The sequence below is a fragment of the Camponotus vicinus genome, unplaced genomic scaffold, assembly GCF_025532165.1.
Source record: "Camponotus vicinus isolate PSW18456_S1 unplaced genomic scaffold, iyCamVici1.0 SCAF_3, whole genome shotgun sequence".
Lineage (NCBI taxonomy): Eukaryota > Metazoa > Arthropoda > Insecta > Hymenoptera > Formicidae > Camponotus > Camponotus vicinus.
The window spans coordinates 15,799,478-15,823,823 of NW_028141967.1; the positions used below are offsets into that span (position 1 = coordinate 15,799,478).

The 24,346-nt window shown below is 34.6% G+C and overlaps 1 protein-coding gene across 2 annotated transcripts in view; it reads right to left on the reverse strand.

The window, feature by feature from the left end:
- Cv-c (RhoGTPase activating protein) overlaps window positions 1-24,346 on the reverse strand; it is a 233,802-nt gene that overhangs the window by 204,452 nt on the left and 5,004 nt on the right. For both annotated transcript variants that reach the window (XM_083093742.1, XM_083093741.1), the window contains exon 2: window positions 6,227-6,443. In XM_083093742.1, coding sequence (XP_082949868.1) covers window positions 6,227-6,397 — 171 coding nt within the window. In that variant the 5' untranslated portion in view covers window positions 6,398-6,443. The remainder of the gene's footprint in view (window positions 1-6,226; window positions 6,444-24,346) is intronic.

Consider the following 24,346-nt stretch of genomic DNA (forward strand, 5'->3'; position numbering starts at 1 on the left):
CTCGAACAAATTCCGGGAACGAAATTTATTTCGTTTTTATTTCAACTAGAAATTTATCGTCGGCTGAAATTCCCAGAGCCAGTTTCAATCTAACAATCGAGCAATCAGCCCGTTAGATAACTAAGCGGCACGAAGTGGAAAGCACGATCGTAAATTTGTATGAATAAATCTGCGAGCTAATAAAAGATAACGTCAAATTCCATGAAAAATCTTCAATTTTTAATAAAAGCGACGGTAAATCGGAATGGATTTATTATCAAAATACGTATCAAGAAAATTCGCAGAAATTGCCGAGGAAAATTGTAGAAAAAATGCGAGACGCGCGTAGGTGCGATTTATTCGTAGCATTAACGTTTGTCTGCGTTTGTAAGAAAAAAAAGAGATGTTTTGAGTGATTCAAATATCGACACAACCGCTAATCTCAGCATATATTCTCACGAATCGCCGGTATACACGCGCGTGTTATTCACCGGTAATTTAATACGAATAAGCTTCTCGCGAGTACGCAATTTCGTATGCAAAGCATAGCCTATTTGCGAATTTATTGCTGCATATAATCTCCGGCCGCGATTTTCGAGAGGAAACTCTTTTGGGACGTCCTTTATTAATCCACAGCCGATTCTAGAGATACATCGGAGATATCTTTATCGTCCTTCGCACAAAATTCTCGTTAACTCACAGATTTTATTAATATCAGGAGCCAAAGTCTTTCATTAAATCCCTTTAAAAACAACCGAAAATTTCAAATATTTTCTGTACGTGCATTTATTTATAAACATCGTCAAGTTTTTTTTTCTTTAAATATTAATAACTATATCATGTCGCACTTAATAATCCAATTAGGTCGATTTTAAATAAATATTATGGTTGTCAAAAAAAAATAAAAACACCGATTAATATCAGAAAAAATATTCCTTTTAAATTTTAACACATTTTGGAATTTTTACACGAAAATACAGCGCAGTCGAAGGAGATGATTTCGGAGTCCGGGGCCGTTTGAAACTTCAATCAGTCCGTCGCGGTCACGAATTTATTCCGCATTCGGACGCGTCGAGAGCCTCGCGAGAGCCTGTACGTGTTACGTTCGAGATCGGGAGATAGTTATGCAGATAGAAACGCTGCCGGTCGGGGCGCTTGCGTTTACGGCTTGAGGTCGCTACGTTCCGTTCTGATTATTATCCGCAACCTCAGGCAGGCCGTGCCATCGTGTATCCAAACGTGCTCCCTCGCACATGTGTATTTGCATTAAACCGCCGTTTTAAACGGTTATAACCGTCGCCCTCTGCGAGAGCGATCCGCGCAGGAACCGCGAATTGATAGCGTCACCAGGGACGGAAACAATTTTTCCCAGCGGAAACTTTATTACAGTTGTTCGCTGTGTATGTGATATGTAATTTCAATGTGATCCAACAGCCCTTTGAGTCACACAAATGCGAACAGCGAGGTGAAACTTAATTAAAGCTACCTCAATTTTAATCTATGTATTATAAAATATCGCTGTATTTGCCTCAAAATAATTTTGATTAAAATTATATGTACATAATTTGCAAGATAGTTTAAGGATGTACGAGTATTGCTTGACCGCGAGGAAGTGTTTGCGGTTGAAAAAGATGTGTCCTGAAATAGCGAGATGCTCTTATTCCTGTCAGTAGGTTGTCGAAAATGATCTCACGGTTCACCGGATACTATCGAAATATAATCTCATATTCCAGAAGTGCGCGTAGGCGTCGATACACGAAATTTACATTTGATTTCTATATCGATCGATTCAAACACCGAGTATTATCCACATCTATTTTAGGTTCCCGTCATCACAATGATATCATCGAAAGAATGTGTCTGTTTGAATGTTCTGACGATCTGGATGAAGCAATTCCGAGGACAAAAGAGAAATAGGCGTGATTCTACATATCCTGCGTGATTCCACATATGACACTCATATCTCATGTCATAATGAAAAAAAAAAGATCTATAAACTCTGACACAGACATGTGTAATGTACAATCAATGTTAATAGAATACCAATAAAAATTATTGTAATAAATATAAATTAAAATATTCAGCCTTAAGGCTCTATAATTCTTCGTATGAATAAAAAAAATTAATTATATATTTTTATAATTTCTTTGGTAGTGACATCACGAAGAGAAATGTTCATGAATGTATGACGAGAAATATTAGTCATTTCTATTTTAAAATTCCTATAAATCGAAAAATTATATATCGTAGATTTAATTATGATTTTTATATTAGATATGTGCATTCAACAAACAATCATTTTTAATTGTGTTCCTTTCACATTATCGTATTTTTTTATTCTGATCGATTGTCAATAAGAAAAAACTTTCATGAAAATCTAAATATTTCTGTTGAGAAGCATATCACATATTTTATTATCATTCAATTAATTAAAAAATGAACGAAAAGGTGCGCGGAATTTTTTATAATTTTGGAGATTTTATTCTCCAGAAAAATACGAATATACGGAAGAAACTATAATAATCCAAAGACTCGCACGCTGGTACATAAACACAGCATCGGACCGCGACGCTAAATTTGGCGCACATTTGCGAGCTTGAGACGCAAAACAAGTTTTCTTGATCAGTCTGGTCGCCGCTGGCGATACCAGATATGCTACGATTGAATCAATCGTCCCGTTTCCCTTGCGTGAAAGAGAAGACGAGACAGAGAGATCAGATCCTGTTTAACCTAAACCTTGAAAAGCTGCAAGCTTAATCCAGTAAATGGTAAGCTGTCAATGGCCAATGATACCTTGCGGCAGCTTTCTTTACAAATCTTAGATTTCAATCGCAATTAAGAGTGGCTAGATAAGCCTAATAACGATAATTTAATATTCTAACGACTATTACTGTAACTTAATTCTAGAGTAAAGCGTTATCGTTAAATTATTATTTCTTTTTCATGTTATAAGATTATTATTTATTATTTTCTTCTACTTATTATATTAATAATTATTATTATTATTTACATAAAATTTGCTGTAATAGTAACTGTACTGATGTTGATTCGATTGAAACAGTCGCACAAATACGATAGTAATAAAAACATTTATTATTACTCAAATAGTTTCTCCGAATCTAACTTTCAAAAGGATCATGATCTACATTCTTTCATTAATGTCCGAGCATATTAAAGCCCAGACTTCTCCGAAAGTAGACGAAGCACCCATTGCAGAGGTCAAGGATCGCAGACGGAATTGGGCGATCACGAGTGCGACTTCCTCTCTTCCTTCGTTTAGTTGATAAATAAACGCCTTTCAGTTCACACGGCCGAGAAAAACAACATAAAAAAACCGCGCGAATAAAAGGGAAGTGCGAAAAAAACAGGAAGGATCGGAGGAAGATCCCATTTGTATCATCTGTCTTTCGGCTTGGGAGAATGTCTAGTGTCGCACTCCCTCGCTTGATACAATAAGAAAAACGTGAAACTCAACATGTATCATATATATTAAACATGCTATTAATTTAATCATTAATTTTTATAAAATTAAGAAATAATATTAATCCAACTTCAAAATAAATAAATAAAATTATAAATATATTTACTAAATAAATCAAAATATCATATAACTGATATTTGGATTATGTTAGGATTAGGTTAACAAACGCGTAAGAAATTTTATTTGTATGCAATTATAGAGTGCTACACCAAATCATAAAGATTTAATTATTAAAATAGAAATTCCCATAATTAAAATTCAAAAGTTAGATTGCGGTACGATTTAAATTAGATTGCGGTATCGAGTAAACGGATTAGCCGATGACATTTACAACTCGGTTACGACAGTCCCTCTTAAACGGAAAAACGATATGCAGATGAATCTATGGCAGCCTTCAAGTTCAAATCACTCGTTAGCCGATAAGTGGTCGATCCTTCATGTGGAAACGATATTGGGCCCCGATTACATCGGGGCTATAAGTTTCTCGTAAAGACCGCGTTAAGGTGTACATCGGTGCCGACCGGTAGCAGCACTCGCAGGCACTATCTGAGAAATAGTAGGAAGCCGAGGAGTGACTTCCGCGCCAACTAGTTTTAACGATGAGCCACCCTCTCCTCCCTCGCTCCCCTCGCGGCACGACAAGATTCTTCTTATTTGTTTGCGCTGCATCGACATGCACCGATGCACTCACGATGCACTGAAGGACGATGCGGAATCAACGCACGCACGCACGCCCGATTAAAATGAGTAAACACGTCGCGAGCGAGCGACAAAAGCAGAATTTTGCGGCAACAGCTGATAATGAATTCCGCGATATGTATGAAAGTACAAAAGTATCTAATGCACTTTGTGAATTTTGCAAAAAATATCGAGTTAATCGCGCCAAGCTTTATTTGAGTTATTAAATTAATTTAATTTTTTTAAATCAAATTCAATTTTATTTTATTTTATTAAATAAATTTGATTTATTTGATTTATTAAATTAATTTAATTTATTATTAATTATACATTGATTTAATCTAAAATAAAATTTAATCATTTGATTTAATCAATAATTAAAATTATTTTTAGGAAGTAAAACAATAGTAGAGATATGAAAAAAATTATACTATCAAGAAAAATAGTCAATTATTTTAAAAAATTAAAAAGAAATTATTTTATAATCAACATCATTTGCATATTTCATTAATCATTTTAATAAAGACGTTGATATATTTTATTTATTTTTTGATATATAATAAATATTAAATGTTAATATTTCTAAAATTAATTATTAGAATATATTGGCAATATTTATACACACATTTTCTGGCACCAAACAGATTTTCCAATTATGTCTGCTATAAGTAATACATATTTAAACCAGTTGGGGAGAACGTGATGGTGACACCTGTAGTCAAACGTACCTCACGCGAATTCGCAAACAAGAACCGGTTCGTGCTCGCGGGTGTTATTGGAGTCGTTTAGGGAGTTAGGTAAAATCTCTAAAACAAATGTATAAACATCTGGACCAGGAAGAGAACATGGAAAAACAAGCAACTCGAAGCTTGTACGGAACGAGTTATTTGCCTCGTAATTTCGCGATCGTCGACGTCGCGTCTAATTTGTCGCGCCGGACTTCGCCATTGACGATCACCCAAACGATCGATAAATAAAGCCGATCGATTTTACGATCCTGCTAAGTGAACGCTGTGTTATGGCATACTAAGCGATCCGTCGCCGAAGGATTGCGAGATATCAAGAGACAGTTTCTCGTGTCGCGCGTACGTTAAACGAGGCACGCGTGATTTAAATCGAATCAAACTACTCGTTCCATTGAGGAAGACGACGAGAAATCGATCAAAACGAAATCATACGCGCTCGGTCTGGCGAGAGAAATCCTTCGCTCTTATGATGATCTGCTCGATAATGAGAATTATTATGGGCGAAGCTCGCGGCGCCGATCCCTTTCACTGCTCGAATCCTCCATTTCGGACTTAAGATGCCGAGGAACCGACTCGGAGGTTCTTCGGAATCAGAATCGATTATCGTAAAGAGAAAGTGGGCGTCAATTTTTCATTCGACCTTCTTAAATCAGCGCCGATCTTCGTCTTCTTCATTCAAAAGTCCGCTCGCTACAAACGCGATTATGTCGAAATCCTTCACGATCCGTAGAAACATGCTTTTAATAGAGGAATATTGCGAAACAGCGCGCCTAATCGTACGGAATAAGAGGTAGAATATGGGTGGGACTTTTGAATACGCCAAGTGATATATATGCACGCGATGATTAATCGTACCGACAGGCAACGAGAGATTTCAAGTGCGATTAACTTCTTAACGCTTACACGATGTAATCTACCAGAAAATTTAATTATAAAATGAAATTGTCAGGTAGAAATATTTCACAAAAAAACATCGAAAAAATTCAAACAAATTTTTATGGCCTTTATCTCTTGAATGAAATTACTATAGCGAAATTTGAGTTTCCTGACTAATATCTCTGTTGAATTATCATCTAGATATATTCAATACGATCATGTGTATTTTATTTAATTTAAAGATCCCAATTTGAACCTCGAATTTTGTTCACACACTATAAAAATATTTATAATTTACTTTCCTTTTTGAAGCTCTTTTTTACAACAATAATCGCAAAATTCTAATTTCTTATACAGTTTCATAATTTCTGGCTATATTTTTATATATTTTTATCTGGCTATATATTTTTTGTACATTTTTATCTCTTTTAAACGAGAGATAAAAATATATAAATCATGGGCTTACCTTAACCTTGGCGAGATACAGCTCCAATTCTCTATAGGGATCCATTTCCGTTGTCCTTTCGGATGTCACCTTGTCATTGTCATCACTCTCCACGAGCTTCAATCTATTCGGGATTCTCCCAACGGTCGAGCCATTTTGCAGACGGCCACCACCTTCTTGCATGGTCTCCATGCTTTCCCGGTCACCTCGATGATCTTACATGCATTTTCTCGTGCACCTGCAACAATCATAAACAATATAAATTAATAATAATAAACAATAAAGTAGCAACAAATTTATTTATCCGATGTGTGTGATTAATAATAAATTAAATAATTGTAAACACAAAATATGCAAAATATGTAAAATAAAACTTGCATTTTCTTTTTCGTGCACCCACATCGTAAACAATAATAATAAATTAATAATAATAATTAATAATAAAACTTTACATAAATTAATAATAATAATAAAATAGGAACGGACTTATTTATCTGACATGTGTAATTAATATTGAATTAAATAATTTTAAAAATAAAATATGTAAATATGTAAAAATATGTAAAATAAAACTTCAATTATAATAAAAACAAAAATCAATTTGGGTGCAATTTATCATGTGGATTAATTCAATTAATTCGATAATTCTGTAATAAATTCGCAGCCTAAAAATCACAAGATAGACACCTTGTCTATTAGGAACCGTTAATAGCAGACGAATAAGAGCAAAGCGATAGAAGTAATTGTGCGTACGGAGAGCGGTGCTTAATCGAGAGCGAAAAGGGCGAAAAGAGGCAAAAGGGGACCTAAGAGCGTATTCTGCGGCAAAGGCATTATAATTAGCTCCCGGCGTGACTCACTGTGGCCGCCGCCGCATCGCGTCGCGTGGTCCATACAATCTCGGGGCTTGTCAAACACTTGAAAAGGGTAAAATGACCACCTGCGCTGTTATGATTGCATTTGGCTAAGTTTAACGCGGCCGCGCCAGCGTTAGTCACTGGAGCTAATTATATTTCGCGCGGATTAACCGCGCCTAAGATGGGCTAATCCGGAATCAGTGCTCCCCGCATTTTGTACGGAACAACTCGAGATATCGCATCGCATTGCATCATTCGTATCGATTAATAGACAAGAAACATTGAGTAAATATTGAGACATGTAGCAAACGATTCAATCACAATGCTTGTGTTACTATTGTGTACATTGTCGGTCGTTAACTCGTGAACACGTATAAGAAATTAAATCATGACAGAGAAGCAATCTGCACGAATCGATATTTTAAATAATAAATCATAATTCATGTGATGGACAAAATTATATCCAATAAATTATAATTCTGCAGAATTATGTGTAAATAACTTGACAAATCGAATATTATAATTTTATCAATTTGCCATAAATGTTCGCAAATTAATATGTGAGAGACCGGTGCTGCAAATGTTCTCGATTATAAAGTAGGTGTTTTCAATGCATGGTCACATAAAGAGCGTGATATTGCATAAAATGCAGTCTGGTAAAATAATTTCTCTCAGCTGTGGCGGCGAAAATATGGCGGCGATAGATTGATATTTCTGCATAGGAGTTGTAACATTATGCCATCGAGACAAGTGCAATAGTGAAACTAAAATACGAGCGCGATTTTACGCTCCGACGATCTCGCAATAATTAACATTACATTTTGTATTCACCTTCGATTATCGTACATGACTTTATCGTAGCGCGTATCTATTCATCTGCGAAAAAAAGATGTTGGATAAATAGAAGATAACGCGATTTTATCTATTAACGTAACATCAAGTTTCATAATTTGAACTTTATAATTATTGCAAAATCGACTCTCGTGTAATCTGTTACGTTGAATTTTTACGGTCGTAAAAAAATTACGACGATCCATTATATCGTGGCTAAGAGTTTCTGCGACTTATTAATTTCAAGATAACATATTATCGTAAAAAATATAATTTATCTTATCTCCTTCATAAATTTTTATAGCAATTGCAAAACTATTTGCAGTTGCACGTGCGATAAAAAACATTCAGGGTTAACTATTCTCTCTATGTCTAATAGAATTGCTTGGAAATAAATAAGGAGGAAAAAAAACAACACTTTTAGGTGCTGTTGGGCACAAGTTATGCAACGCATTTTAATGAATCAATCGGCGTAATTAAATCTGTCGCTCGCATTTTACTCGATACATTTGTAACTAACAATAAGTCGTGTATCACGATGCAGATACGCACACGCGATGGCGAGATTACGAATCGATCACATCGGGCACCCGTTTGAAGAATATACACAATACGACAGCCGTTACAATCACTCACCAACAATGAAGTCATACATGCGAACACGAGTCGCCTACCCGCATACGTAACATTAGAAAATCACCGGATGTCTAATCGCGGCCAACTGCCGGCAGCCAATACGTCAGGTGATTTCACAGGTGAACGATGATGCTCGTTGCATGTTAAGCACGGTTCACCGGATAATGGCTGCGCGCAACTTCCGCGTGAAATTAATTTTTTTGACGAGATTATCTCCAAAGGAAACCAGTTAACCAATACTCCATACAATTCCATTCTTCTAATGATAAAAATAAAATCAAATGTGGTAACTTAAATATTGCGAATATTGAAATCTTGAAAAATAAAAATAATTTTTAACAAAAATTGTGTTACAAACATTTCTATTTTTTATTTTGTTTTATTTCGTAATTAAAGCCCAAATTTAAAGGTATCTTAATATTGCTAGTGATTAGAACTCTTTAAAAAATCCATGAATATGCTTAGAAATCTAAAGTTTATTTAAAGACTGATGTCGAGGGGATAAAATAGAATCTCGCTAAAACAAATTAAAAATTTTCAACATAGCTGGCTGAAATAATAATACAAAAAAATTCCTTTTTCTCACGATTTCTCGTTTATCGCATTTATTGCTCGGAAATTGCAGTTTGCGAAATTCCAACCCCCCGTCTGTCTCAACTCTATATGAAACGAGGGAATTTGTGGCTCGCGATAGGTAGGTGAGGACTGTCAGAATACCTCGTAAATAACTACGATACTGATGGTTCCCGATCCCGATATCTCACCCTAATCGAATGCCATTCTGCGAAAGGCAGACACGGCCTGTTGGTTAAACTGAATTAAACGGCCCGCGAAAGAAAAAGAGAGAGAAGGAAAAACGCTGTTCTTATCAGCTGGAAATTATTGCAGGTAATTTACCCGGAATCCATTTGCTTCTGGGCGCGTTCACACCTGGGTGGTTTGCAAGAATACAGATGAAACAGATCGGAAATCGACTTCACAAGACGTGTATTAGACTACAAATGCCTTGCTACATAAATGTTAATAGATTGAAATTTTATCTATATAATATTATAATATTTTGATTGATTTTTTGCAAATTATATTTCTTATTAAATTCTATAACTGTTAGATATAAATATTACTTCGTATATATATTGTAAATAAAATTTTTTTTCTCTTTTCTTTTTCTTCTTATTCTTCTTAAACTCTAGCTTCATTTTCAATATTTCCATAATTTTTAATAATTTAAACAAATGTATAATAATAAACAAAAATAATAATATTAATAGTAAATAAAAATTCTCAATAAATTAATCATATAGATATATTAGAAATGTGACGATATACCTTTAATCGAGTGATAAAATCATGAAAAAATAAATTAACGCAGCTAATGAATACATTTCTTTAGGAAATAAAAGAATATGATTCGGATTCTTAAAAAAAACGGCATTTTTAATGGTTAGAATTATTTGTTTAAACTTCAAGAAATGTAGAATTTTTGAAAATAAAACCAGAACACTTAATAGTTTATGCATTTTCACAGAGTGAAACGTCAGTTTAACATAGCTTACGTACGTCGATGTATTGACTTGCCATTTAGATAGCAACAAAATATCCGAAAATTTCCACATGCGTGGGTGGCTATAACTTAATTCACGAGATTTTTATTTTTTCAAAGTTTGACTCTTCCCGAGGTGCGATACGTCGGCGATAATTGTTTTTAGTGTCTCTTCACCAGCGGAAAGGCGAACATGATGGCTTTGCGCTAATCAAAATCGTAAATTCGACCGATAAGAGTGCCAAGTGTTCCACGTACGATATTTTTGTTACGCGAAATGGAACTTTAAAGAGCTGTTTTCGTCTCCTTTTACGATGTTATTATCGCACTATCGCGTGCTCATTACGCTTCGCGAGATCTTCGCTTCCATCGCAGAGCCTGATCTCGTGGACGAAAATAATGAGCGGTTAGGAATTATACGCAATAACGAGGATAATTATCCCCGTACTGCAAGGATAATGCATGCTATTATAATCTTTTGAAAGACTTTCTCGTTAAATTATTAATCCAAAGAAAAAAAATGCATACAATAAAAATATAATTAAAATGCGATACAATTAAAATTTATCATATAATTATCGATTCATTCTTTTCGTTCTTTTTGCACTAATTAATAAAATAGGATAACATGTATGTGAAAACGCGCTAAGAGCTTACGCGATAAAGCTCGCACGTGATTCCTTCATTGAAAGATGCAGTGTGGTTTATATATGTGGTTTATTTAATTTTAATCAATGCCATGAAGAGTAGGACCCACTAGGAAAAGCACGAGTTACGTAAGGTTAATTGCGGTCGTTCGAAGTACCATGCGTCCGACACGGATTGCGTCAGTGCGTGTCCTGTGCGTGTGCATCGACAACGGCCGTAATCACCATGGGACTTTGTTCCGGAGGGAGAGAGGAAGGAGAGGGTTTTTTCTGATATTTTATATAACGCGCGGTCAATGGAAACTACTCATAAACATTTCTTGGCGTTTCAAATCTAAGAAACGCCGACTGTCGAATGTGCTTTTTATTGGCATGTCCATCTGTCAAACGCCCTACAATCCGTAATTAATCGCGCTGTCGCGACCGTTATCTCTTGTAATTTATGTTAAATTATTCGCCATCCATACTTGACACGCGTGATCTCGATGCATTCTAATAAACTGCTGCAACGACTAATTCTATTAACTACTTTGACATGGTATGATTGGCATTCGGACGCTCTCGAAGAATAATGTCCGAATAATTTCTGCACGTTTCACAAAGAAAATTGCGACTGGTGATTCGTTAAAAATATAGGTTTCGACCAAGTATGCAAGTCACCAGTCTATTAACCTCCGCAGCTGTTTGACTATGTGAACGTATTTCCCTCGTCTAGTCTCATTGACATCGTTCCCTGAAAAGCAGCGGCAGGCATCATTGTAACAAACAAAAATAAAAATAAAAAAAGTCAAACGCACTAAAAATTAAATAATATAGATAACTCAATAAATATAATATAAATAAATCATATATATAAATAAATCCAATAAATCAAATAGAAGAGTCTTTTAAGTATTATTTAAGATTTTATTTCAACCAGCCTTTTATAATTTTATTTTGAGAGAAAATTTAGCTTTTCGCTTGTGCAATTTTCACAGAAGAAAGTAACTTTGTAAATTGTATAAAAAATATCGTGCGTGTTAAAATTTACTACAATACATAAAACTCTTCTTTGGAAAAATTCTAAAAAATGCTGAATTGAAAAATTCAAAAAAATGATATCATATCGCTATTGAATTAATAATAATAATAAACGAAATAATGTAAAACCTCATGAATGCAGATCTATTTACAAACGTCACAATTTCGACGTTTAAATGCGATAACCAGTAAAACAGATAAGGCCATACCCTCGTTAAAATTCAAAGATTCAACGGTTCGACATAGACGCGCATTGTTCTCATCCAACGTGTACATTCGTGAATTGTAAACTAACGCCTAATGTCATGCTAATTCCTTGCCATGCGTGAGTCATCGCGTGACATAGAATCGGACTTTAATTTATTCCAATTTAATTTATTCCAATTTGAGTATAAGAAAATGTTGAACATTGATGATACTTGGAAACATTTGGATTATCGATAAAAAAATCTCTCGTACCTATTTTTTATATCTATATTTAATCCAAAAGAAATCCATTAGTTTTTGCTTTTTTAGAGACATACGAATTTTATTTGAAAAATAAAAATATCTCGATGGCAAATGTATATAAACTAGAGATATAAAAAAATAATAAAATGGAGGAAAAATACAATATAATTGCACAGAACAAAATTGATATAAAAAATTAATATAATAAAATTTATTTTAAATTAAAAAAAACATAACGAAAATAAATGTTAGAGTTGATGATAAAAATATTGAAATAATAAACTCTCTACACACTAAGCACAGGGGAAGGCCATTTCTTTCTCACGTAATAAAATTTTCGCTGCAAATACCTATCCCGCCTCGAGAAAGTAACGGCATATCTCGAAGAAGCGGAGGCGTCAAACTCGGTAGTGTCAGCAACACCTTTATGGCTTTAACGCTTGTTAAACGTTTGTGTACACTTAGTTGAGTAATACATGGTATAACTAAGCAGGTGTGTGCACGCATTCCTTCGACCGCGGGCAATCTGACCAATCCTAGAGCCGATAGATTTTACTTTCACGATCAGATAATATCATCATATGCGATATAATATAAGTATTGTTTACTATATATCGTCAATTTTTTTATTAATCTGCTGATGATAAAAATGCATATCAAATTTGTAACAAATGTATTTAATTGTAGCTAAAAGAAACTTTATTCCAGTAAGGTTATCTAACATTCTGATTTGTTCTTCATGTTACTTCAACTAACAATGAAATTCGTCAGACGTCGCAATCGTATTTTTATCTGTATAATGGATTTATCCGCATCGATGCATTTCCAACGACACGAGAACCACGTTTGGTCACGTGTACTCCGATGTTTATTCGGACTTCAAAGTTGGTTGGGAAACAATCGAGATTCGTATGATTAAACGGCGACATAAGGACGGTTGAGATGTTGAGAAAGAGAAAGGCCCCTGGATGGAAATGGAGGTATCATGTATACCTAATTACTATCGCTATCGCGGTATCATTCGATCGTTTATAAACGCGACGACGACAGGCGGGTGGAACTGCATTTAATTCCAATTAGCCGTTTTCCGACTCGAAACCAGTTCCTCGAGGATTTTGTAGGAGAGAACTTTGTTGCCTCTTCTCGTCTCGCGATTACTTCCTCAGAGTGTGAGAAATTTCATTCATAACGACGGGCTTAATCCAACCGAAACAGGAAACAAAACTCGACGCGAATCCATGATCAAATAATACATCGAAAATAATGACGTTTATAGAACCGATATTTTTTTACGAATAAAAATTTCAGGTTATCATCGCGTAAAAGAATTTTAATTCGTAAAAAAAATATCGGTTCTACAAACGTCATTATTTTATTATCACGTCATTATTAATTAAAATTTTAATTTTATCGCGTAAAATTCTTTTACGCGATAAAATTGAAATTTTAATTAATTACGCGATTATATTAAAATTTTTCAAGCGAAAAAAATTATAAAAACGTTACAAAATATTCGTGAGAACATAAAACGCGCCCAATCATCGCTGCATGAAGTCACTCGGCTATTAGCTATGCCTCTCGCTTTCGTGTCATCACTATCTGCTCTGGCACGGTTTTATCGGCACGTTTCCTAATATAAATAATTTATGGCGTCGATACGGATGGAACTACTGATACGTGCTGACCTCGGGCCTCGGAAAACGGCCGAGTATTGCCGGCGAGCAATAGATAAGTGGTTAAATAATTTCCACGTTGACGGCGTTTTACAATAGTAGAGCCGGAATTGCGTCACGTGATGCAATCAGACTCGAAAGCGCGATCGCTAATGTCGAAAGAGCGGAATATCTCGTAGCGTCTGACACCCCGGCGTATTAGAACGTCAAGTCTCCCAAGCGAAATAACGGCGCGAGCTCGCGAATGACACGAGTTCGCTGCCGGCGAAAATTCAATTCGCCGCGCTGATAATTCCGCGGGAAAGCACCTGTCAGGTGGCGTTAATCGGGGCGAAAAGCGAGGTGGGACCCCCGGTGCATTACCCTACCTGATCCCCTACCCCCCTCCCCCGCGAGGCCGCTCGCGCTTCAGGGTGTTCCACGCACTATGCGGCGTGCACACTCGATTTGCTTCTGTCAGGTGCACCGTAATCATCGCGTCAAGTCGAGTAGCACGATAATGACGGCCGGTAATTACAAAGCATTACGCTCGCGACCGCGCTGCCCTGTTACCATCGGGATTAACGTTGCCAGCGTGCACCTTGGTATGCCGGATCTCGAGGACGAAACGAGGAAACGAGGCTTTGTCACGCGGAAATCGCACCCGCGATTTCTGCTCGGCCGCCCGTAACTTCCGTGAACGCCAGGAGAAAATTATCGTGCAAGCCCTGACTTTAGCGTTAGAGTCGAATGAATAATTCAAAATGTCAGGTAACACGGAAGATTTTAAGGTAGCGAAATTTTATATAATTAAGATAATTATCTCGGATACTCTTATTCTTCTTATAATAATTTTATCTCAAATAATTATTCTTTTCTTGTATTTAATTGAGTTTCTTAACTTGTAAAATATTATACTTTATTATAATATGTTGTTTTATTATAATTATCTTTCTATTTTAATTAATCTTATCCAAAAGAAAATTATTTTTCTTACAATTAATTAATAAACTTGTAAAATAATTAATATAAACAATGTTTATTTTTTCTTTTCTTATAATTCGCCCGTTTTTATTATTTAATTTTTATATATAATATTCATATTTAATAAAATATTATTATATTTGAAAATTAAAATTATTAAATTGTTGAATAATAATTTCAAATTATCAATTAATCTTTAAATTAAAGAATTATTTATTTAAAAAGAGTACTGTCAATCTTCTATCTCCTGTTCTTTATTTTATATATGTATTTTAAAATAAATTATATCCTAAAATTATTTAAAAGAATTTGTTGCAGAATAAAAACGCAATAAATGTAAGTACACAGACAAACATGATATAAGTAAACAGATAGGCAGACTCGAAAGTAGTTCGTAGACCTCGCTAAGAGATAAGTAACCTTGCAAGGCCTCCTTACAACCTTTCTCCGTCTCTCTCCCTTCGAGGAACTCACTATGAGGTGTTCAATGGATGAAAACGTAAGCTGAAAGGAGCTGGTCGCCCAGGATGTTGACTATCCGCGATGTTTAGCGATCGCTAACTGACTCTAAACATTCATCGCGGAATAGCTAGTTCCGGCATCGCACTCCAAAAAGAGGAGGATTCTCAATGGACTTTTGTCGAAATTCTTTAATTTTCAGCAAATAGTTGACACGTAACGATCTATTTGCTAAATATATTAATTTTATAGGAGTAAATTACGAGAATAAATTATTAGAGTAAAAAATTATTTTATTGAAAAGTGTATACATAAATTACATAGCTAATAATATCTGATAATATTCTGACTTTGAGGAATTTCCATGATTTATTCGTATTTGCAGATTATTTCATTCATTTTTTTTCTTCACAAGATTCTAGCAATTTAAGTATGCAAACAAATCATATTCACTGCTAAATTAGCAGCCATTAAAATCGCAGTGTTCAAAAGAATATTTACTTGTATTAACAACGGATTTAAAAAATTCATTTTTATTATAATGAAAAATTGAAGAAACAGGTTTTTAATCAAGAAATTCTTCTTCCTTTAAAAATTCGAATAATAAATAAAGTAAAAAATCATAGCGGAAGTTGTCGCTTTCTAATTTATTGTCGAATCACTCGCAGCATCTATTGCGATAAATCGAGTCCTTTGAGGGAGCGGGCCGTAAAAGGAATGTGCGCAATAAAATATTTATTGAATCGTTAGATATAATTAACTGGGAAATTTATTAACGCAAGCGTGGCTCTCGCCTTAAAGGTTCTTCCCGATTGACTCCGGAGTTAGATGAAGAGAATTCAGATCATTAAGAATCCCTTCTTAAATACATTCTTCGTCACGCTCAAGGATCAAACGTACTATCCGTGAGTGTGTGGCCCCTTTGTTACCATCGCGACTTCATAATGTTCTTATGATTCGCACATACGTATGACTCAGCCTCTCGCGGCATCCGGATATGATAAACGGGAACGATACATTCATCTGCCTTGAGTGTTTTTCCCGAACGATGAATTGCATTATAAAATCAGCAAAAATACGTAATTATTCCCTCTTCTCGCGCAGCTTAATTAAAAAATATATTTTATGAGACAATAAAATCGTATAATTAATTCTTTGTATCTAAATTAATTAAATTTATCTGTAATAACAATAAAAATTATTTCATAGTAATAATTAAGAAATTATTCAATAAATATGACTACGTCTTTATCTATATTTTCTAATAAATTTTTTTGAATATTTTATAATTAATTTTTTTATTAATTATATATTTTTATTAATTAATCTTATTAATTATTTAGTAATTATTTTATAATTTTATAATTTTATTATTTTATAATTTTATTAATTATTTTTTAATTTATAGTAATAAAAAATGTTTTTCTTTTTTTGCGCTCTAATTAATCCGCGCCTCAGCTTTTATTTGTCACTTGATAAATTTATCTGATTAAACTGAAAGAGAAATTGAAATCTTAATATTCTGCATACATCTCCTTTCCATGTTGCAACAACTTACGGACTTATTTTCCTTTAGCAACTCGGCAGAATAGTAAGTAAGGAATAAAGGTTAAAGATTATTAAATCTGATATGCATTTTCTTCCTGAATTACGGCAATCCATTTTCATACGTTCTCCAAACCACTTAGCGAGGCTCAACTTTGTTTGGTAGGCGTATGCTGCACGAGTAATAGAGAAACGATGAGATAGAAAGCATGAAAACGGCCATAGCGCGACGTCTTGATTTATCGCGTTTGCAAAATGCACAAGGAATCGTGCGGGGATATCGACATAACGTGATCGTGAAGATTGCGTGACGGGAGTTATTATCACACGATTTACAGTTTATCGCGTGTTTCGTACGATTCACCTCGTGACTCGGATGCGCGAAAACTTAATAACAAGCTCAAAAAAATGGTGGCTATCGAGTTGAACAGATGTTGCTGTACCTAACCCCCGAGTAAATAACGCGTCGGCACTTTAATGTTTTGTTGTTGCAACAGGTACGTTTATCGTCATTTTCACGAGCGTAATTTATTTTATTTAATCTTATTTCGCTCGCCATTTAAATTTTAAATCCACTCGATTTATTCCACGTGTTGCCTCCTCCGAGTTCCCGCGAGTGTGCAAAGAGAGCTCGGATAACGTAAATTTCTGCGCAACTTGTAAGATCAGAAAATATATATATTTAGGTCATAGCTTGAGCTATTGCACCAGTACAAACAAACAGCGCGTCGTTGCAACGTCTACGAGAGAATAAGGATACCATGTATCTCGAATCGGACGTGATGTTTGTTTAAGCGATGTCAAGAAGGGACACACGGGCGTGAATCTCGAATTTCAATGCACAGAATTAGAATCGTTTGCAGTTAATTATTAAAAACATTGCACTCACAAGCTGACGATTTAAAGTAAATATTAAAATTATAATACGTAAAACAGAGTTTTTTTTAGATAACAATAATAATTTCAGTTGAACAAAAAGCTCTCGAAACATACACGCATAAAAATATTTAATCCTTCATTAATTCATTAATTACTATAAAGCGATCATATGTATTGACTGAAAGTTGCTGAAATCAGCTGTCATTTTTAAACGCATATAAAGAACAGAGAAGATATTTTACATGGATAAATACAATATTGAAAATATTTTTATCATTTAATAAATGTTTATAAAAAACAATCTTAATGATATAGTATATTTTCGAACCAAGTTTCTTTCGAAAACTGTAAAAAAGTTTATGTAACTTTCTTTTTAATATGCTAATCATCACAAAGGAGACTGAATACACAGTAAAAAATAAAACGTTAATCATAACATTTTTCACATGTCCCAGAAAGTCCACTCTAAATTTTAAGTTAAAATAACTTATTCGTCGTATGTTACTTATTGACAAACTAAAAATGTCAAATAATGAACACAATACTTTACATTTATTTTTGTTATTGTGACTTTAAGTGTAATGTAAAAATAACATACAAATTAATTAAAAATTACATGAAAAAATAGTTACAATAAACTCGTAAGAAATGTTGAGGACACTAACATATAATAGTAATTATTTTAACTTGAATCATTTGTAATAGAAACATTTGATTTTAGTAAATTTGATTATCTTGGTATGTCAAAGTTCAAGATTATTTGAAGATTCATTTTAACTTTTCTTAGAATGTTAAACTGACGTTGAGACATGTTGATTGTTTAAAATGATTATGTTAAAAATACTCAAAATAATATTCCATTTCTAGGAGACATATACAAAGTGTTAAGTTATAAAGTTGACATAAATGTAACACATGAAAACATTATAAAAATAATAACATATAAGTTGTATGTTAATTTTACATTGAAGTACTAATCAAATTTTTTATTTAATTTTAACGATATGCAAGATATTAAAGTATCTTTAAAAATTGTTTGCAGTTTCCAAAAAAGAAACTTGACTCGAACATACACTATGTCATTAAGATTACTTTTATCCATATACCATATCACTAAGATTGTCTTTATCCATATGTCAATAAAACTGCTAGATATCCTATCAAAAGATATTTCACTTCCTGCGCACTCTATAAACAAAAAAATGACAGCTGATTAACTCGAGCGACTTCCCGTGAGACACCCTGTAGACTCTTTCCTTTTTCCTTCGTAGGATCGCGACGAAAGGCTACAACTTTCCCCAAAGTCGCGGACTGCCGCGCTTTTCCCGTCATGCGGTTAATACGATCGCTCGGTGGTCGTGCTTCTTCAGCAATGATTGCATCGTGGCATTCGAGCGGCGGCAAATAACTCGCGCGGTGGTCGTGCTTCTACCGCGATGGCTCGTTGCATTTTGAACGGCGAGAATCTTGTACTTCTACTTCACTGACGGCCGTCGGTTATCCGCGGAGATCGTCCGACTCGCTGCTTCCACGGGCTCCGGATCGCGTCAGGGAAAAGGTTGCTTTACATTGTGAGGGGCCCTTATCTACCGTCTCGATCCCTGCGCGAAAGGATCGCGAAAGTGCAACGCCGATATACTTGTATATACGGGTCATAGAACTTAGAATTATGATATCTTGTCGCGACGCGCGGCGGCCAACGTTGCTCGAATCCCGCGATATAAACGCCATAAATGTGAATTACATTAAAATCGTGATGCACGCAAAATTAAATCGAATGTAATTCCCGGTCGGTTCACCGTGTTCCGCCATTTTTGCGCACAGCCTCAGCTGATTAAATTTATTCAGATAAAATACGGTACCTCTCTGCGATATATCCGTCTTACAACATGCGAGTTTTACCCAATTAGCTTCGTTATATTGCAGTTCTCCTTTTTTAAATTCAGAGGATTTTGAATGTCAAATTAAATTGTTTTTTTTTTTATTTAAATTCAAAATCGAAGAGTTTCTTTGTTATGTATTATTTGCATCTCTTTCGACGAACATGCGCATTACACATTTATAGGTAAATTTGTATAAATTAAACAAGATCAATGAATATATTTTAATTCTCCTCATTTTTATTTGTATAAATCAGTGATAAAATAGCAAGTATTTGAAAAAAATTGTACATTTAGAAAATCAGATGTTATAAAAAAATGGCAAATTTCAAGCAGGCATAATAGACGTCAAATACTTATTTCGTAATGAGAATAACAATAAAGAGTACCGCGAAAAAAATATAATAAAGCGTGATCCATATGATCCATTTTGCTCTGAAACAGTCGCGAGTACACGAGCTATAAGGTACTTTATCCTCTCGCCATCCCCAAGTCGTAGAACTGGTTTTACACGCGGTCGATTCCGATATATAAAGGACGAGCAAGGGTGAGAGGAGGCCGCGGATAGCGAAAAAGAAAGATGTATCAATGATCCTTACAGAAGATCCCTCGCTCCTTGTTGTCCGCACGATTCATCGCTCACTGACTCGTCGCCCGATTAAAACGAGACGGACTGTTTTTGTGACATCGTGACTCAGTGCCATAGATAAATGGTAAAACTTCTTTTTGTTACGCTTGAACGCCCAGTTAATTCAGCAAATCCTTCTACGAAGCGCGTTCTTGCATTCTTTCTTTTTTTTATATCTTTTTATGCCATTTTTATTTCTTCTTTACATTCTAATTATTTAGATCTAAATAATTAGATAACTCTAAATAATTAGATCTAAATAATTATTTAGATTCTAATTATTTAGACCTAATTATTTAGCAAAATGTGACACTAGACTAAATATCAATGATATGTCGACTAAATATCAATGATATGTGCACGCCAATAATTTATTATTAAAAGTAGTTTCTCTTCTTTTTCTCTTTAATAATTATCGCTCCTTGATATTTAAAATTTAGAATTAAAATTTTATATAAGAGATTTATAGCAATTATAAAAATTCATAATCAAACATATTTTAATGCCACAATCATTCGAATCAATCTTGCATCCATATTCAAATAACAAATGATAAATTTTATTAGCGTTTCTTACGTCGCAATTTTATGGTCGTTAATTCCGTGTATTCTAAACCTTGGTTTTGATAGCCCGCGAGATCAGCTTTCTACGAATTGATCAACAGCGAATGTTTCTTGAATAAATTACAGTAAAGTGCTTACCAGCAGACATGCGCATATATTTTATATTTTCTTTTGTCTATAAACCTATCGCGATGAGAGAAAAAAATTTATATATAATTTATATTCTATTTATATAACATTCTTTTCGCGTGACATAAAAAAAGTTAAAAACAAATTACATGTTGCAAATGCTCGTAGATCATGTGTAAATCACTAAAAGTATTCGATATGCAATAAATATTAGTCATAAAGTGATGTAATATTCAAGATACGGGTCGCGAATGCTACAAGATATGTTTGTGTAATAATAAACCTTAATGGAGAAAAATGCCAAAATATCGCGTAAACGTATGAGAATAATGTTATTTTAAGCTACATGCAAATAAGATAATATGGTCATAATCATTAATATTTTTAAAAGCACTGCAAAAGGTCACATCGATAAACTTATAACAGGATATTTAACCAAAGATGAAGTTTGCGGCTTTAATAAAATGTCAAATAAAAAATTATATATCGAAATAATAAATATATACGAATAATAAATATATACTAAAAAATTATTAATCAAAACGAAGGCAATTAATAGATCATAGGCTTCAAATTATTTAATCAGAAATCGTAAACCATGACATACAATAACAATGAGTGAATATTAGAATCGATTCTATGAACGTTAGGAACCGTCGCAAATTTGATTATATTTTTTTTTCGAAAAAGTTTATAAATATGTATAATTAATCACGAGCAAATATCCTTGCTAGCAGGCTGGCAATAAAAGACATGCTTAATGTGATCCATTAAATCTTTGCAAACAATTTCAGAGAACTTAATCCATATCCGAGGTGAGGAATCTTCCGAGGCGATAATATCGACTATCAATCAGCTATCAATGACTTCTTGATGCGACTCTTTAATCGCATTGATAAAATAAATCTACTGTTTATATCGGGATATTTTTAACTTATTTATTTGTAATTTACGAAATAATAATTGTACCAGTATCAATATATATTCAATTTTTAATTATAAAATATTCTTGTTTGTAATAAAAAAGTTTTACGATACGTGAAACCTATCAATTGTTAAATTTTATTTATTAATGTATTAATAAATCAATATATTGATCAGTTGCAATAAATATACGGCTGTAACTATATTTGATTTTTTTTCCGAGTTTTACACATTACTTGGAATGCATCGATGGATGAGATCGATTCTACATCGTATCTGAAGATCCCCTCTCGATCTCGTGCTCGCGCCTAAGAATTTACACGACGTCGAAGTCTGTTTTATCGCGCAAGTTTTATCATCAGCTCTATCGGCGAAAGACCACCCGCGTTTTCCGCTGTTCCACAGACAGAGAGAAATATTTTCGTAGCCGGCACGCACTTTGCGCTTCGATTTTCAACTCTTCCGCCTTAACTCGATTTCACGCACGAGTGACGCTCTTATCGGCAGTGACAATAGCCCTTCTTTAATTGGCTGTAATTGCTTTTGATTTCCTCGATCGTCGATTGTGCGCCGAGCAACACGTAACGAGGCTGGTGCGCCTCGTCCACGTGTGTGCGTCACGTGCGTGAGCTAGTCGGGTAGATCGACGGGCCCATTTGCATATTTAAATCACGATTCGATCGGTAGATGCTCCTCCCTCTTTATATCTCTCTGTTGATTTTCTTTACTTCACTCTCAGCCACTGCGATTGACTCAGTAGCTCCTCAACGCTTCCTGATTGTATCAATGCTAACGCAATCTAATTCTAGGTTGTGGCCGTTTTTTCAAGAGAAAAAAAGGAGAAGAGAGAAGTCGAGATTTGTATAAAAAAATCTGTTTATAATAAAATAAAATATAAAATCACACATATAAAGATAAAAGAAAAACCGAGGCCCTTTAATGATCGAGACGACAGTGAAATTTTTCGAAATTGCGTAATTAATATATAACTTGCAGAGAAAGATATTATTTTAAAAATTTGCTCCTTGCGGACATTGACGTAAATTTTTTCGAAGCCCTACGTAAAGAATTATAAGATTATTCCTCGTGTTGCGCCGACAGTAATCCCGTTTTTAGGGTCGTCCTTCGTCGGGAGGGACAACCGATACGCCGCGGGCTCGATTTCAAAGAAGCTGCACGGCATAATCATAATTCCTCGAGGAATATGACCCAATGACACAATAAGTACCGGTCATTAAAGCGGCGGACGGCAAAGAAAATTAAATTCCCACGCACGATCGCGCCATTAACGTTTTCTATTCGCGCGAAAATTTCGCCTGCGTAAATCTGCAGCCGCGCTTTACCATCTTCCGCTATCTTGAAGCGAAGTGGGATGGAAATGCGGGAAAAATTCCCACGTTAGAACCGTTTACTTCGGCGCGTTTCAAACTCGCGAAGTTAAGTCGCGTCCTAGAGAGAGTTCTCCTTCGTTTTCCTCGCAATTTTACTCGGCGATACAAACGCATTTACCGCTGCGCTCCTTGCGGCGCTCCGAGTCCGACGAATAAAGCCCGGATCGCGCATAAATATTTCACGCATCACCCACCGAGATATACAGGCATTTAAAGAAGCGCGAGGAGAAGAGCGCTCCCGGCGTCAGTTCGCGTCCCGGGTTGGCTCGCGGAAAGTTTCACGCGGTTTTACGTTGCGTCATAAATGCGGGATGTAAATCATGCGAGGGGGAGGGAAGAAAGGTGAGGGGGCCGAGGAGGCACGAGCGACTCTACGGACGCGCGTAAAAGTTGAAGGATCAAGAAGGAAGCGAGGAGAAGTCAGAGAATTACTGACGACGCAATTAATCCTGCACATATAGCAGAGAGTCTGATGTAGGGATTTTTTTTCTATTTCTATATGTGTAATGTATGATAAATAAAATTAAAAATTTTCAATATATGGAAATTGCACGCGCTAGACTTTATGATTCGTTTACAGTGTCTTAAAATATTAAATATAATATAGTCTTGAATATTAAAATGCGTTAAAGAGCAACGACGTGATCCAAGACTATTAGTGATTATAGTGATCAATTTATAGCATTATGTTATATTATTTTAATACTCTCTTTAAATCATGCGCATTTTTATATCAACAATTAAAACAACGATTTTGGAAAATAAAAATTTATAAATGATCTTTTTTAATAAATGATATAATTAAAAATTTATAAATGATTTTTTTTAATAAATGATATAATTAATTATCACTTTCAATATTACAATTTTTCGAATTTTTAAACACACATAGAATGTTTTTAATAAAATAAAATGAATTCAAACCATCCATATTTTTCAAGAATATGCTGATTCATAAAAGACAATAGTTGAAGTGAACAGAGAACGCACTTCCGCTAAAATATCAATCGTAAAGTATTAGGAGCTTTTCGGAAGAGCAGGCACACGTGCTGACCACGTGTTTGCTTGGGAACTTGCGGTAAAGAAGTCATAGCCCTTGTCGCTCGTCTTGGCGAACAAAGGA